At 35.5% G+C, this 15,823-nt stretch overlaps 1 protein-coding gene across 1 annotated transcript in view; it reads left to right on the forward strand.

The window, feature by feature from the left end:
• UNC13C (unc-13 homolog C) overlaps positions 1–15,823 on the forward strand; it is a gene marked incomplete at both ends in the record, with an annotated part of 518,328 nt that overhangs the window by 418,108 nt on the left and 84,397 nt on the right. The window contains one exon of the mRNA XM_079768690.1: positions 2,869–2,946. Within this exon, the coding sequence (XP_079624816.1) occupies positions 2,869–2,946 (78 nt within the window). The remainder of the gene's footprint in view (positions 1–2,868; positions 2,947–15,823) is intronic.

Here is a 15,823-nt window from a genome sequence, read left to right on the forward strand (position 1 = left end):
ACAATTCATTGAAAACTCACATTATTGTCAAGCATTGGAACTGAGAACTAGGGAATTAAAAAGTTGTTTAGTGTTGACACCAAGTAGTTTAGTTTAGTTTTGTACCAGTACTAAAATGAGTAAACTTCCCATGTCTTTTTCAACTAAAATTTATTCTTTTGGTTTTCAAATAAAATGAGGATTGTTAATTTAAGGCATGATGCTGATTTCCACTCTAAATTATTAATTTAGCTTTTAATTTTGGGGATGATTGAGAATGTTTGTAAAAACCGAGCCAGTATTGCAACTTAATCAATAAAAGGCATAAAGAGAAGCAAGATAAACTAAAGTGATTTGGAATATAATGTGTTTTTTATGGTGGAAGATGAAATCTTTCTTATTCACCATATGTATTCTTAGAAGAAATATGTTGGTAACAATATAGAATTTATTAAAAAGCACCGAAAATAGTATTTAAAAATCAGTGCAATTGTTTTAAAGAGGAAAACCATCCCCCACCCCTTTAAAAAATCAGTATTACCAGACAAGTCTAAAGTCACCAGTCTTCCCCCTGAAAACTCATTGACCTCTTCTGACAGCTCATTAAGTTAGGTCAGTTCTAATTGTTTTTGAAGGTCCCAGAAGATTCTTCTTTCTTTTTAATTAATATGCTGCCTAGGAATTTTATTAAAACTCTGATATCTCAGCAGATCTTTAATTGCCATAGATTATAAATACCCTAATGGGCAAGAAAGACCATTTATTTATTGAAAACACATATTTTTAATTAAAGGCTTATATATTTGAAAAGTAGCACACTGAAATTCATAACAGCACCAGAAAATTTCAGAAAAGATTTTGATTTTATTAGTATAGTCAAATTGAAGATTTTGAAAGGGGTCTCTGAATTACCAAGGCTAATTCCTGTCATTCAGAAAGGAACATTTCTTTTTAAAGGCCCCTTCCACTTTATATGTTAATGTTTCAGAGTATATTTTATTTTTTAAAAACTGAGAAAAAAATCATAAATCAGTATTTATTGTATTATTTTGTCTTTTTCTGTATATTTTATAATTTTCAAAATCAAATTTTTATAAAGAAAAAAAAAACAACCTTACAAATATTATATCCCAGGAACTTAACTTTTTCTTTTCCTCAATGCTTTCCCCCCTAATTACTGATATCTTGCTTCTCATCAAGAGCCATGGTCTTACTTTACTTTGATCTTAATTTTCTCCCTGGTGGGATTGCCCAAATCCCAGCCAATCTTCCCCCTCTGCAATGAAAATTAAAATCTCAAAAACCTTCTTCCCTTTTGGGGAAAAACAGTGGATTACCTCAGTTTGCTGACTTTGGATCTGATGCTGAGTTCCTGAAAATGTGACCATGAGTGCCTTGGAAAGGACTAAACCTGATCAAGTGGCTCTCAATCATGGCAGGAAATCAGGTTCATTTGTGGTATATGTGGCTCAGCTTACTGGACAGCATCTACAGGAGATAAATAGATATCTGTGTTTAAACAATAAAATATTTATGTGACTGTAATCAAGGGAACAGAAAAGAAGTTTAAAACCGTTTTCATAAATCCAAGTTAGGATGTGGTCACTTGAAGAGTAAAGCAGAACGTTTTCAAAGGTCAGTAATGCAGTTAAAGCAAAAACAAAATCTTTCCACTGATGAGAGCTAGTGCCTTCCTGATGTCCTATGAGTCCTTTGCATGCCTCTCTCTGATTCATTGGCTTATTTCCCAGCAACTTGGAAGATACATCCATTCTCCTTTCTTTCCTGTTTTTCTTTCCCTTGATGTAGTGGCTCTTTGGGATCAGTATGCAGCAAATAGTAAATTACTCTAGAACTGTTCCTGAATTCTCTTTTCTAATTATACATTAATTCTTACTATTCAAAGGTTACGTCTAGTCCTGCCACAAAGCTTTAAATTTTTATTGTTATATTTCTGCCTTCTTGGGGGCAGGGGGTGGGGACAAGAAAAGAAACATGTTGTAGGCAAATATAAGGCTCTATGCAATACTCTGGGAGGAAAAAAAAAAGCTAAAAGGCACAGCCGCACATACAGTGGGTTTAAGACCAGCTCATGAGATAGTGAAAAGCAACTCAAATGTATAGCAAAGTAAAACAAATGTCAAGTAAGTGGCCAAAGGATACAATGTAGGAAAGAGAAGGTTTAAACCTGAATGATGGATTTGATTCAAGTAGGCAAAGAGGCTAAGGGAAGAGGCCGCATACTCAGCAAAGTCACAGCAAATGGAAAGTGCAGGTATTTTGGAGGGAATTAGTTGCGGAGAGTTGGAGATAACCATAATGCAGTAGAAGGAGATGAGAAGGAATCACTCTTAGGAGCCAGATAATGAAGGGCCATGAATACCAACGTGTGGAGTTTTTAGCCTAAGAGAATCCACTTAAGGTTTCCTTGGTGTTTTTGTTTGTTTGTTTGTTTTGTTTTGTTGTTGTTGTTTTGATTTTTAAATTTCAGATAGTGTTTTGGTTTTTAAAAGAGAGAAATAATGAAATTTTAAACTAATCTGTTTTCCTTGAAATAAATCTTTAAAAAACAGAGTTTGGTTAATTTCTAAGTATAAAATACCAAGATGTTAAGAAATTAAAACAAAAACAAAAACCTTAGTAGCAATTCTTCAATGCTTTATTGTCTGAGTATATTGTTAAATTTCTTTCTTTAAAGTGGTTGTTATATTTTCTCCTTCCATTTAACTGTTAAAAAGCTAATCTTAAAGTACAGAATTATTACATTTGCCAAATACAATAGGGCTTCAATGATAGGTTGTATACTCTTACATTTAAGGTAAACTCATTCCATAATTTAGTGTATAAAGGATTCTCACACTATTTGTTTTGTGTTTGCTTTACTTAAAGCCCTGTATACTGATGAACAATATTCAGCAATTACGGGTCCAGTTGGAAAAAATGTTTGAATCCATGGGAGGAAAAGAGGTGGGTATGTTTTCATGCCTACATTTGCCAAATACCTACTTAGAGATCATTAGCAGCATATCTCTGTCATTTAAAGGTTCATAATCAAGTTTTACATGGTTTAGCTTAAGAACAGGAAATGATAATAGCTGAGGTTATTATCATGTAAATATAATATAGTAAATATATTAGCAGTGTGAATGGGATGAGGAAGATGGTCAGTAAATAGCCTTTTGCAGTGTATATATATGGTCATATATATGCACAATTAAATAAATATGCTAATGATCTTTAAAGTTTCACCAAGTGCAGATTTTTTTTTGCCATATTGTGCAATGCCAACTTGATATCAGTGTTCATTCTGAAATGTGTTTTGTGGCGCTGGTGGTTTTGAGGTATTGGTGGTTTATTCGCGTCTAAAAACATCTGTGAAAAACGTCTTGTGTGCTGTGTCTGTAATGTGTCGTGTCTTTGTCCAACATCTTATGACTTGCAATCCCATGAGCAGAAGAAGGAAGGAGAAAGATTCTCTTATGAGGTTTGTGATAGTAAGCATCGTATCCTTTACCTGGCTGATTCCCCCACTAAACCTAACGCCCAGTGCACTTCCTCCTTAATCTCATCTGCTTGTCTGGATCAGGCAGACAGTGAAGTACTAGCTCTGTACCTGCCTCTTCCTGCTGCTGCAGTTCCTTCCACAAACCAACAGGAGCACCTGGGGAATGAGGACCGGAGACGGTGCCAAGAGGGCAGGCAGGCAGCTGGCATTCTCCCCGCCACCCCCCCATCCCCTACCCCCTCTCACCATCCAGAAAAATATCCCAAGGGTAGCTAGAGGGGGGAATATTTCTGGTCAAGATTTTATGTACATTGGTTCCTTATGTATATCTCATACACTTATTCAGGTAAGTGTATGAGATATACATAAAAGTGGGTTTATTTCAAAGCAAAGATCTCTTTTTATGTCTAAATGTATAAGGCCCCAAATGCTGCTTTAAAGATTGGGCCTCTTCACATGTGAGGTTGACTCCAAGGAGACATTTCTACGTCCCCCTCCCCCCGCCCCCATGTCCTTTTTGTCCTCTGTGAGCCTGTCTTTTGAATAACGAGCTTGCTATTTAGCATCCTACAGGCAAGAAGCACTGGGATACATGTGGGAAGGTGCAACAGTTCAAGGACGAACTTGGATGCACTGTGCTTCCTGCCCCTGCAGACTTGGTCCAATTTGTTTAAAATAAAAATCTCTTCCCCAAAGCATGCTATTTATTGGTTTTGCACGGTTTGAGAGCATCAATCTCATTGTTAGAATTCTTTCACTGAACTAGGAGAGCACAAGCAAGTAGGGATCAGAAGTGAAGGTTCCCTTGGTATTTCTAGCTACGTATTATATTCGGACTTTAAGTTCACTTGCTGTTTTGAAAAGCAGTGAAGAAATTACTGATTTCTTGTGGGAAATTCTACCTCCTTTTAGTGGCTGTTAAAGACCACAAACCATTTATGGATGAAGTTATACCAAATGTCCCATTTCCAGAAATTTCTCCTAATCCTACTACTATTTTATTACTCTTTGTAGCTGAACTCTAATGTGAGGGATATATTGCTAAGCTGCATATTAACCAGATGAATCATATCTATACTTAAATAAACTGTGTGGGCCAAACCACTTGCTAACCAGAAAAGTTGTGAGGTGGCTTGTTCACTAATCAAAAATGGGTTCCTTATTTCAGATAAATTCCCCAGCTTGAACTGTGCAGGTTTCACATTATAAATTTAGTTGCAAATTTATGGCTACCTCGCAGGACTCTTCTTTACTAGAGAAGATAATGAAACTGGAAATACTGAGCTTGGGGCCTTCTCCCTTCATAACATTCGCAACGTCAATTGCTAAATTCCTCTTACATAATTTAAAGGGAAAAGTCCATTAAGTAAATGAATGTCTAGCTTCTAACAATATAATATGTTAGAGGGACAGCATGGACCCTAGCTCCTTTCTTTCCAACATTTAAAAATTTTTTCTTCGTCCTCTCCTTTTCTTTGCCCTCTTCTATCCTCCCGTCTCCCCTTCTGGGCAGAGTTTCTTTTCTCTCATTCTTTTCCATTTTTATATCTTGTAATTTGCTGCTAAGAAAGAGCTTTAGGCAGACCCATTCAGTATTGCACATGGGTTGATGAAATGTGAGAGGAAACAAAACCTGAACCCAAGTCTGAGTGTAACATGCAGCCCCCCAGACAGAAATAAGCTTTATTATTAATACAGAAGTATGTGAAGATTGCTCATTGCTACACTTGGCCTCCCCTAGGCACCAGAATCTCCAAATAACAGGCAGGGACCTTCCAATGCAGTTATCTATAAATGGCAGTGTCTTAACTCGGGGCTTTTACAAAGATGAAAAGGATTATATTAAGAATGACAAAATTCACCCTTTCATATGAAAAATATATGTAGCACTGAAAAAAGGCTTATCCAAGCCTTTAAAGTTACACTAGTGCCAATTTCCAGTTTTTCCTCGCAGTGGAACTGGTTATAAAATCTTGACTGGCATTGCTAAGGGAAACTTTCCAACCAAGATCTTACCCTTCTTTTAGGAGTTTCTTCTTATTTTCATCCTCTACCATCTGTGCTAGGATGTGCACTTCTAGCCACAAAAATCTAATTAGCAAATGATTGCTTGTGTACTTGCTCAAAATAGCTTTTGATGCCACGTGTTAATTAGTTGGCTTCTAACCGCAGTGTTGCTTGCCTCGCCTACTGTCTGCGTAGTGCTGGCCGCTTGCAGGCCTGGCTGCATGATGCTGCAGCTCTCAGCCGCTTTAACCCAGCCAAGGTGGGGGCAGCTGTTCTTTCTTTGCAGGATGAGTCTTTTCCCTCTGCAAACGGGAAGAAGGCCTGAAACCTTTTGGGGGGCGGAAAGGGTCACTCTCTGTACGGAGTCCAAGATGAAAACATTGCCTAACACAATGACCATTTTGTGCTGCTGGTGTTGACAGTGGCTCCCAAAGCAGTCACATGAGCAGTCACTGTTAATGTCTGCCTGCACAGCGTGCTGTGCCCCATGTTGGCACATTCTTTTCCAATGCCCTCTTTAGAAAAAATATCTAAAGGAAAAAGAAAATCATGAAATTCCTTCTCCTATAAAGTGATTTTCCAACATGCTTCCCTGCATACAACTTAAGAGCATGCTTTGGCATAACAACTCTCTGATTACTATGGAAAAGTTTTTTGGGTTTGTTTGTTTGTTTGTTTGTTTGTCTGTTTGTTTTTAATGTCACACAAACTCTGGAGCAAAAGTAACCTTTAGGAATGATGCCCAGAGTCTTTTCCTTAAAAAGCACCTCAGGTGATTTTTTTTATGTGCATATAGTTTTGGGAATCCTTATACTGAAACAAATAAAATGGCCCACCCATAATATGGGCTGACTTAAGATAGAATTTTCATTTTTTTATACCATGATCTCCAAACTGTATAACCTGTCCCTTTATCACACAATAACAATAAAGTGATTATCAGGATGCCAGGTAATAATTTTCATTCATTGGTGAATGATCGTGTTATTATCCGACAAAAGCACTAGTAGCTCAAAAGCAAAACAGATATGTTTTGGTTTATGTTATTTTAATAGCTTCATTATTTCATGAGTATAACTTCAGTACATATCAATTGCAAATAAATACCTAGTCTGTATTCATTTTTCATAAATGCATAATGCTATGGACAGGACTTAGTTGTACTTTCTTGATCTGCAATATAATTTGTACAAGTACATGAAAAATAAAATCTAAAATTTAATTTCAGGAAGTCATAATAGTAATTATGAAACTCTACAGAACTTATTGATTCAGAAGAATTATAACTGTATTGTGTAAGCAGAAGGCACATCATTCCTTCACAAACCGGTGCTGGTGCAATCTTCTTGAATGGTAGAATCCATAATTATCACCAGGCCTATTAACCTATTGACAGCACTTCAGATTCTGGAAGTTAGCCATTATTAAGACATTTAGAGGAAATAGGGAGTTTGTTTGCCTACCTGAATTCTCTCATTCTGCTAAACACAGCGGAAAACAATTAGGTACAACAATAGTGTTATGTTTATTAATGTGTTTCAAAAAATTTGAATTTTTTGACTCATCTCATTGTGGTAATCTTTCCTGAACAGGGCCAAGGAATCTGGAACATAACTCCATCTACCTTAAAATGTATATATTTTATTGAGCAAATTAATACTTGTTTTGTTTCAGAGATGAAAATCTATATTAATTTTCATTTTTATTTCTTTTTAAATATGTTTTTATTGACTTTAGAGAGACAGAGGGAGAGAGAGATAGAAACATCAATGAGAGAAATATCAATAAGCTGCCTCTTTCTCGCCTCCTACTGGGGATCAAGCCTGCAACCCAGGCATGTGCACTGACTGGGAATCAAACCAGTGACCTTTGGTGCATGGGACAAAATTCAATCCACTGAGCAACACAGGCCCGGGCTTACTTTTCATTTTCATGATGAATTTGATGCATCAATTAGAAATTGCATCTGAGTACCAAAGCATATGCATGTAGCTGATTGAAATCCCTTGTAAAATATGTTAGCCATATGGACTCAGTCTTCAGCTACGTAGACCAGAGAGGACAGAAATTATCTTCTGTCCTATTTTACTTAGCACTATCCTCTCAACTTTATACTTGCTGGGCAATAGGCGATTGAAGATCACTGCTTTGTAGGGAACACTACTCCATGCCAGTAGCTCTTGAACGTTAGCATATATCAGAACTACTTGAAGAGCTTATGAAAACATTGCGGAATTCCATCCTCAGAGTATTTGATTCAGTAGGTCTGGAGAGGGGCCTGATGATCTGCACTCGTAATAAATTTCCATGATGTTGATGGTCCTGGTCAGGAGACCACATCTTGAAAATTACTGCTCTTTGCTTTTAGAGCAGCAATCAGGTATTTAGGAAATGGCTCAAAATACCTTTGTCGTATCCTAACTGACCTACTTACTGGATTTTGAATCTTGAGAACATATGGGATTCAACTGTTTGGATGCACCTTAAGACAGTGTGCAATAGTGCGGGCAAATATTTGGATTAAAGAATATAATATTCTCAAAATATAGGTAGCCAATTTGTAGTCATAAACAAATAGCCAGCATATTTTTAAGCATCTGGAACTTAGCTTACATTTTATATTTAATCTTATTGAAAGAGGTGATGTAGTCAAAGAGGCTAAATGTTTAGTCTAAATGATCTGTCTCACCTTTACTCCTTAACACAGAGATCTACTTGATACATAAGGAGAATCAACCTGCTTTTTTATCTCTTTTATGGCAATTACAAAATAAAATTAGAAAAGTATTTCTTAGATGCCACTACATAATAGAATAAACAATTTTAACTAGTTGTATTATGTCTTCCTTTTATTTCTAAAGTTCTTCCTATTTAACTGAAGGGTCTCTTGTTACCTACTTTTATCTCTAGAGGGGTAAGAGTTGAGATAAAAAATAAAAAGATTTCAAACCAAATGCATTGGGCTTCAAGAAGCTTACAAATAGTAAGACCTTGTAAAATAACAGTTAGAGCAGATATTCCTTTTAGCACCCATTGGAAGAGTTATTTAAAAGCCGACTCCCTGTTCTTCCTGGACCTCTTTAAACATCTCTTCCCTTGGAGTTGATCACTTCATGAAAAACACAGGTTATAGCACACTGAATATAAAGACAGAATGTATTAGTTCATTCAACACACATTTATTTCCTGAGCACCTATTATGAACTATACGTTTTACTAGACACCAGAGATACAATAATTACTAAGACATAGACCTCACCCTCAAAGAACTCGAAGTTTATTAAAGAGGTAAGGTTTATTGGGGAAGGACCCCCCCCAACATTTTTTTAAATTTGAAAATATACTTCAAATGAAAGTTGTAGTTGTTATATGATATACTACAACAAAAGAAAACACTTTAAAACCCATAGCCTTTAATTATGTAAATAAGGCTCAAAGGTGAGATGTCTTTTAGCTGAATGACAGTTATTTTTCGTTTCATGGCAGCTGATAACAAGAACTAAATTTTTGCATTGCTGGCCTTTTATTTTAGCAGTATGCAGATACTGCCTGGTTAATTTCTCCTAACCATCTCTTCAATTGATTAACAAATAGGACTTACCATCTCAAGGCATTTGGTTGATTTGAAGCACAGAGACAGTTGGATTCACTGCATACTCTCTTTAATTAGAATGAGAGACAGCTAGTGATGTTTTCAACGGTTTGAAACCAAGAAGTTAGAAGCATAAATTTATAGAAATACCTCTATTATAATAGTTCATTCAATTATGAATAGCATAAGAAAAATGCCATAGTCTAAATCTACAAATGATCTTATAATTCTTTGGGAGAGTATCTCCTCAGAAGAATACAAAAAGAAACAAAAAAAAAACACACAGGGCAACTTTGGTAGATCTGGGGCATGTTTGTTTGTAGTAGAGAAGAACATATATTCTTTTATTTCTGACTAGAAGCCCAGTGCACAAAATCCGTGCACTCGGGAGATCCCTCAGCCTGGCCTGCACCCTCTCGCAGTCCGGGAGCCCTTGGGGGATGTCCAACTAATGGCTTAGTCCTGCCAATCAGACATCCTTAGCACTTCCGCGGAGGTGGGAGAGACTCCCACCACCACCACTGCACTCACCACCCCTCAGCACAGCTTCTGGTTGAGCGGCCCTCCCCCTGTGGGAGCGCACTGGTGGTGGTGGGAGTCTCTCACTGACCACCAGGAGGCAGCTGACCACCAGGAGGCAGCTCCTGCATTGAGCGTCTGCCCCCTGGTGGTCATTGTGCATCATAGCGACCAGTTGTTCTGCAATTCGATCGATTTGCATATTAGCCTTTTATTATGTAGGATAATGTACCATGTGATCCATGCTGAACACTGTAGATCTACAAAGTGAGTTAGGGCATTCCAAAGAAAGTAACTTCCTACTGGAATCACTAGGGAATTTTTACTACTTTTTAATCATATATTTTAATTTGAGCCAGGCATTTTTAGGATAAGTAAATTTTTGGTCAAATAGAAGGGTTGGAGATAATCTTTTCAAAACAAAGAAATAACAAAAGCTAAGATCGGTTTATAAGAAATTGCTTGAAGTAATTCCCTGATTGAAAGCCACTAGGAGGATCAGTAGGTACTATGATCAGATTTGGGCTTTATCATAACAACTTCAGGAACAGTTAAGAAGATGAAGTAGAAGAAGGAAAGCAAGGATAAGAACACAACTCAGAGATGATTACAATATAATCTGAATAAGAAAAATTTTGCACCAGAAAAAAAAGAGGGTAGGAAAGATGGAGAAAACACTTCAGAGATACTATCAATTGTATTGGGTATCTAAGTGAATGTGAAAGGAAGACAAAGGGTCAAAGATGACTTTCACAATTTTGCCTTAAACAATCATATGCTAATCAATCAAATTAGAGACAATAATAAGAGATAAACGTTAAAAATGGGCAAGTTAGAAGATGACTCTTTAGTATGTTGAGCTTGAGGTACTGTATTTTCCGGCGTATAAGACAACTGGGCATATAGAAGATTTTCCTGGGTTAAAAAGTCGTCTTATATGCCGGAAAATACGGTAATCAAAGTAGAAAAGGCTAGTAGATACAAGGGAATATAAACATGATGTGGCAGGTAGGTATCATGTTAAAGCTACTAGTATAAGAGAATAGACTTGGGGGTCATTAGCATAAAGGTGATAATTAATGCCATAGGCAAGAGTATGATTTTTCAAAAAGAGAAACTATAGTGATAAAAGGACTGTGAATAGAAAATTGAAGGACATCTGTATTTAAGGAAAAATAGAAGTCAATAAAAGAGATAGACAAATCATGGACAGAAAAATAAAAGTGGTAGAAGAAGATAGTCTCTAGAGAAGCAAGAAAATAAAGAACTTGAGAAACAACAGTATGAATGCAGGCTGGATAGGATAAATAGTCATTGGACTTAGTAACCAAGAGATTGTTGGTGACCTATATGTGAACATTTCAGTGGAGTATCTAGAACAGAAGCCACACTACAAAGACTTAATGCATATTTAAAATTAGGATGTGGAATTTACACTTATGTTGTGAGCAATTCAAAGAGTAGAAAAGATATTAGCAAGATGTCAATAGGAAGATAGTTTCAAATAGGTTGTTTTTTCCCCCCTTTTATTATTCTACTTTTTATTCTAACATAAATGTTATTTGAGCACATTTATAAAATAGGGTAATAAAAATAACGATTGAGAGATTGAAAATAGAAAAAGGGATATTTGATGAAACAAAATCCAAAAGAAGGAACCAAGAGCTCAAGTTGAACAACATTTTTTTCTTGGAAATGAGGCTTACTCTCTCATAGAAGTAATGAAGCAGTTAGCATTTATTAAAGGATTTTCTGCAAAAATCTTGAGAAGTGTGTGAAACCTACCAGGCTAGTGATTCAATTTTGGACCCTGTGAAGATGAGGGCAATCAGCCTCCCTAATCTGCACTGCTTTAGATAAACAAATAATGAAAAGCTAACACTGAAGAGATGAACATGCTAAAAGGTGGTCCAGTAGCCTGAAGAACAGAGAAAAGAAATGAGATAGCAATGCACACTGGAAAAGGAATAAAATTCACACTAGAGATCCTTAACTTCTTCCATACAGTCTTTATTTTTTCAAGAGTTTGTATTGAGTTTTCAAAGGAGTTTAAATGCCACTTCCCAACCAATGAGTTATAAATCTAGCTAAGACCTTAATGGTTGGTTTAACAATTGCTGTTGTAAGAGGCTGAGATAACATAGCCTCCCTTTACATTTCTTAGGGAAGGATTTTGTGCTGGAAAACAAACATGCAGTGTGGGTATGGTAACCATATTTTTTGAGCCAAAGAAATATCAGGACATAGTCTGACATGGTCTGGCAAGCAGAAAAATATTTGACTAAGTTGTAACTCCAGAATATATGGTTGCCAAGGAATGAAAGATTATATTAATAGTCACTGCAAAATATTGTTTCAAGGAAAAGGAGCATTCTGGACATCAGAATTTTCTTTGAGGGAGTCTGTGCATGCTTATTTCTGCCCTTGCCTCCCTCCTCAAATATTTGGTAAATGCCTAGGCATGCAAGACACTGAGGCAGACACCTAGATAGAAAGCTAAATAAGATAGAGTTCCACCATGGAAGATAGAGATTTATGAGAGAAGAGAGTGTTGTGTGGGCAGTAATAGGAAAAAGCAGAGCTAGTGCAGAAGCTAAAGCTACTAACTGCCTAGGGTGAACATGTGGAGGAAGATTTGCAAAAGGAGGTGATAAGTGAATTTTCTTTTAATGGAAAAGTAGAAGAGCTTTAAGGACAAAGATTTAAAAGATACCTTTCCTGCTAGCTATCTTTTCCAAACAAGTTATTTATGTTACCAAGGCTGGATGGTATAAAATATCTCAATGGTGTAAAATTCAGACATTATATATGACTAAAGTTCATTCTGATCACTAGAGCCATACTTTACTAGCCTAGATTTTGGAATTCTTAAACTTTCCATAGAGTGTCTATAAAATCTGTTTTGTGACCTTTATTATAAACTCAGAATTTGATTTAGTATTCTTAAATTTTCATTGAATATATTCCTCTTTACATGGATCCATTTATTGTTTAGTTTTTGTCAGCCATTTAAGTTTTTCAGGTACACGTGCTACTTCAGTTTCTAATTTTAAATAAATTTATTAACTGTGACTTGAGAATGCTTGATTTTTTTCTTTTTTTAGGCTTTTAATAATTTGATAATGAAACAAAAAAGGTGCAAGTTCATTTTTATGTTTGACATCATATAACTTATGAACTAGGCTAAGACTTAAACCTTTGTGAAAAAATTAGGTAGCTTCTGACCTTTCCAAAGTAGCCAATAGTTTATAATATATGCTTTTGTTAACTTAGGCAATAAGCTCTCAAAGCCCAGATTATTATTTCTTACAAACTCTAGGGAGTTTATAGGAGTAAGGAAAATTTCCTCAATTTGGCCATATAAAGAAATGGAAAATTACTCAAGGATTGGTAAATAGTGAGCATTTATTAAAGGACTTTCTGCAAAAATTTTGAGGAGTGTGTGAAACCTACCAGACTAATTATAATTATAACACACTCTAATTATAAAACAATCTCTTCAGGCAGTCTGAAGAGATTGTTTTATAATTAGAGTATGGTATTTATGCTCATTATTATTGCAAAAGACCTACAATTAGAATATTGGACTCAAAATTACTGTTCCTATTTTAATGGTTTATGCTATGATTTGGATCAGATAAACATTGAATACTTAACTGAAACTAAACATTTTCTGGGTTTCTTTTATTCCTCTTTGACCTGGTTATAAGCATTCTGTCAGCACCTACTTAGAAACCCATGCTTCTCTCAGGAAATGAAAACTGTCAACCAACATTTAAATTTCTATAGTTCAACTATTTCAGATGTTCAAGTAATAGCCAATTATTTGATAAGAAATCTCCATTCACAAAATACCTAACGTGGACTAAAATAATTTATGGGGAAATAGCATAATTTTACCCAACTAATCTATCTAAATGATTTTAAAAATCATTTTCTTAACAGATGAACAAATTATCTCAGAGTAGATATCAAACTAGTATGAAAACACAATCTGATTTTAAATAAGAACCAACCACATTTCCTGAAGGGAACCCTACTATCTGAGCCATTTCCTTGAAGGTGGCAGATATGTAAGAAACTATCACCTACACCCACTTTTTCCAAGGTGTGGGGAATCTGAAGACAATCATGTGGAAGGGCTTCTCTTATATTCCCTATTCTGCAACATTTTTATCCAAATAAAATCAGATTAAAATTGGTCTTAGGCCAACATCATCAGTAAAATATAACAACAAAAAATTCAGCTTGCATGGTTCTCTAGGACTGGGTCGGACAATCCACATACTTATTTTGTTTAAAGGTTGAGGAGTTATGGTTTATCATGCTTCAGTGCATATTAGTGGAGGTCTTATTACATAGGTACTCTCTAGTTGTTTTTATAAATCACTCCTTGCAACTAGTTGTAGCTGAGTGCAACTCTCAAGGACATTCTGGTTTTCCAACGCCTAGAGAAGCCTGCATTTGTTATGGTGGCCTGTGTGTCTGTAGGTAAGATCTGTGAGCCAATCTGAAAAAAAAAATGGAGTCCAAAAGAATCTAATAGAAAAGTAGAAACTAATCATATTGGCTCTAATAGAGTAGTAGAAACTAACCAATCCTGAAATCACCTGGATTTGAGTCAAATTTGACATCTAGGATTAGTTTGAAATAACCAATAAAGCATTAGATGTCAAATGCAATTTTTTATTTCTATTCCAATGTTTTCAGTCACATCAATACAACCTAAACTACCCAGTGGCTAAGGTATAAAAATAATACTTTTCCCTAACAGTTATTTAATATAAAAAATGCTCTTGGGAGGATTACAGGATCAATGTATACTGGTTTTGTCCTTGGGCTGGCTCCAAGTATTTAAACTGATGTTGGGTCTGCATGTATTTGGTAGAATCATAATCCTTAGATTCTATTACTGTAAGTCCTCCTTTAATTTGTTCTGTTCCCAAAAGTTGGCTTTATCCCATTCTCTTGTCTTCAATAGTAGACCCACCTCTATAAGAACTATAGGTACTAATAATAGGAAACTATATTTCTCAAAACTCAAAGGAAGATTGGCTTAAAAGAGAATAGTCTAGATTTCCCTTTATATGAATTTCTAGCAGCTTGATACAATACATCTATGGAAAGTCATCATATTTACAACTCATTTGCAAAAACATAATTAAAAACAGGATAAAATATTCTGAACGCTGATAAATTTTGTGTTGATCTTAAACACAAACTACAAAAGTATTCTTTCAAGATGGTAGATTGTTGTTTGCTTATTTTTATAGTGTAACATTTTGTAATATTAAATCTGCCTGACCAGTGTGGGTCAGAAATTGAGCATTGACCTATGAATCAGGAGATCATGGTTTGATTCCCAGTCAGGGCACATGCCTGGGTTGCAGACTCAGTCCCCAGTGGGGGGGGCATGCAGGAGGCTGATGGATGATTCTACCTCATCATTAATGTTTCTATCTCTCCCTCCCCCTTCCTCTCTCTGAAAAAAAAACAACAACAAAAAACACAGGTACTATCTAGTTGTCTTTTTAAATCACTCCTTTATAAAAACAAAAAACAACAACAACAAAACACAACTAAACTAAACTAAAATCTAATTAAAAAAATAGTTGGCTTTTAAAATTTGTCCTGTAAGAACAAACATAAAAAATCTATTTTGATTTAATTAGTATATTTTGCCCCCAAATTTGCTGAACAGCTTAGTTCCAAGATATAAGTACTTAAATATTAAAAGAGAAACTTTAAAAAATAAATGTGTAAAACTTTGAATCTTGAACTCTGAGTTGCAAATTGACACCCAAAAAGAGAAATCAGGCCTGTCATTTTCAGAGAAACATTGAAGAGCTTGGATAATTTGTATATCCTGTTACATTTAATTCCATACTTAGAAAAATATGAAAACATATTTTAAGTGAGGTGCAATGCAGTACTCAAAAATTAATTTCACCAGTTTTTTTTAATGGGCCTATTCATTTACAGAGATATAAAGATGAAAATGTCTTTTGAAGCAACCCATACATTTGAGTAATGCATTGATAGTGTTTCAAAGTTATGACAATCATACCCTTGATGCTGTTGTTGTTATGCCTTGCATCCCATTGATGCAAGCAGCAAAGGCTTTGCTATCTAGCTGTTATTTGTATGCATGCGATGCATTTTGATCGATTTTTTCATTTATAAAAACTCTTCTGATTTATGTAGAATTTCCTAAATTTTGC

The sequence above is a fragment of the Cnephaeus nilssonii genome (assembly GCF_951640355.1).
Source record: "Cnephaeus nilssonii genome assembly, chromosome: 4".
Lineage (NCBI taxonomy): Eukaryota > Metazoa > Chordata > Mammalia > Chiroptera > Vespertilionidae > Cnephaeus > Cnephaeus nilssonii.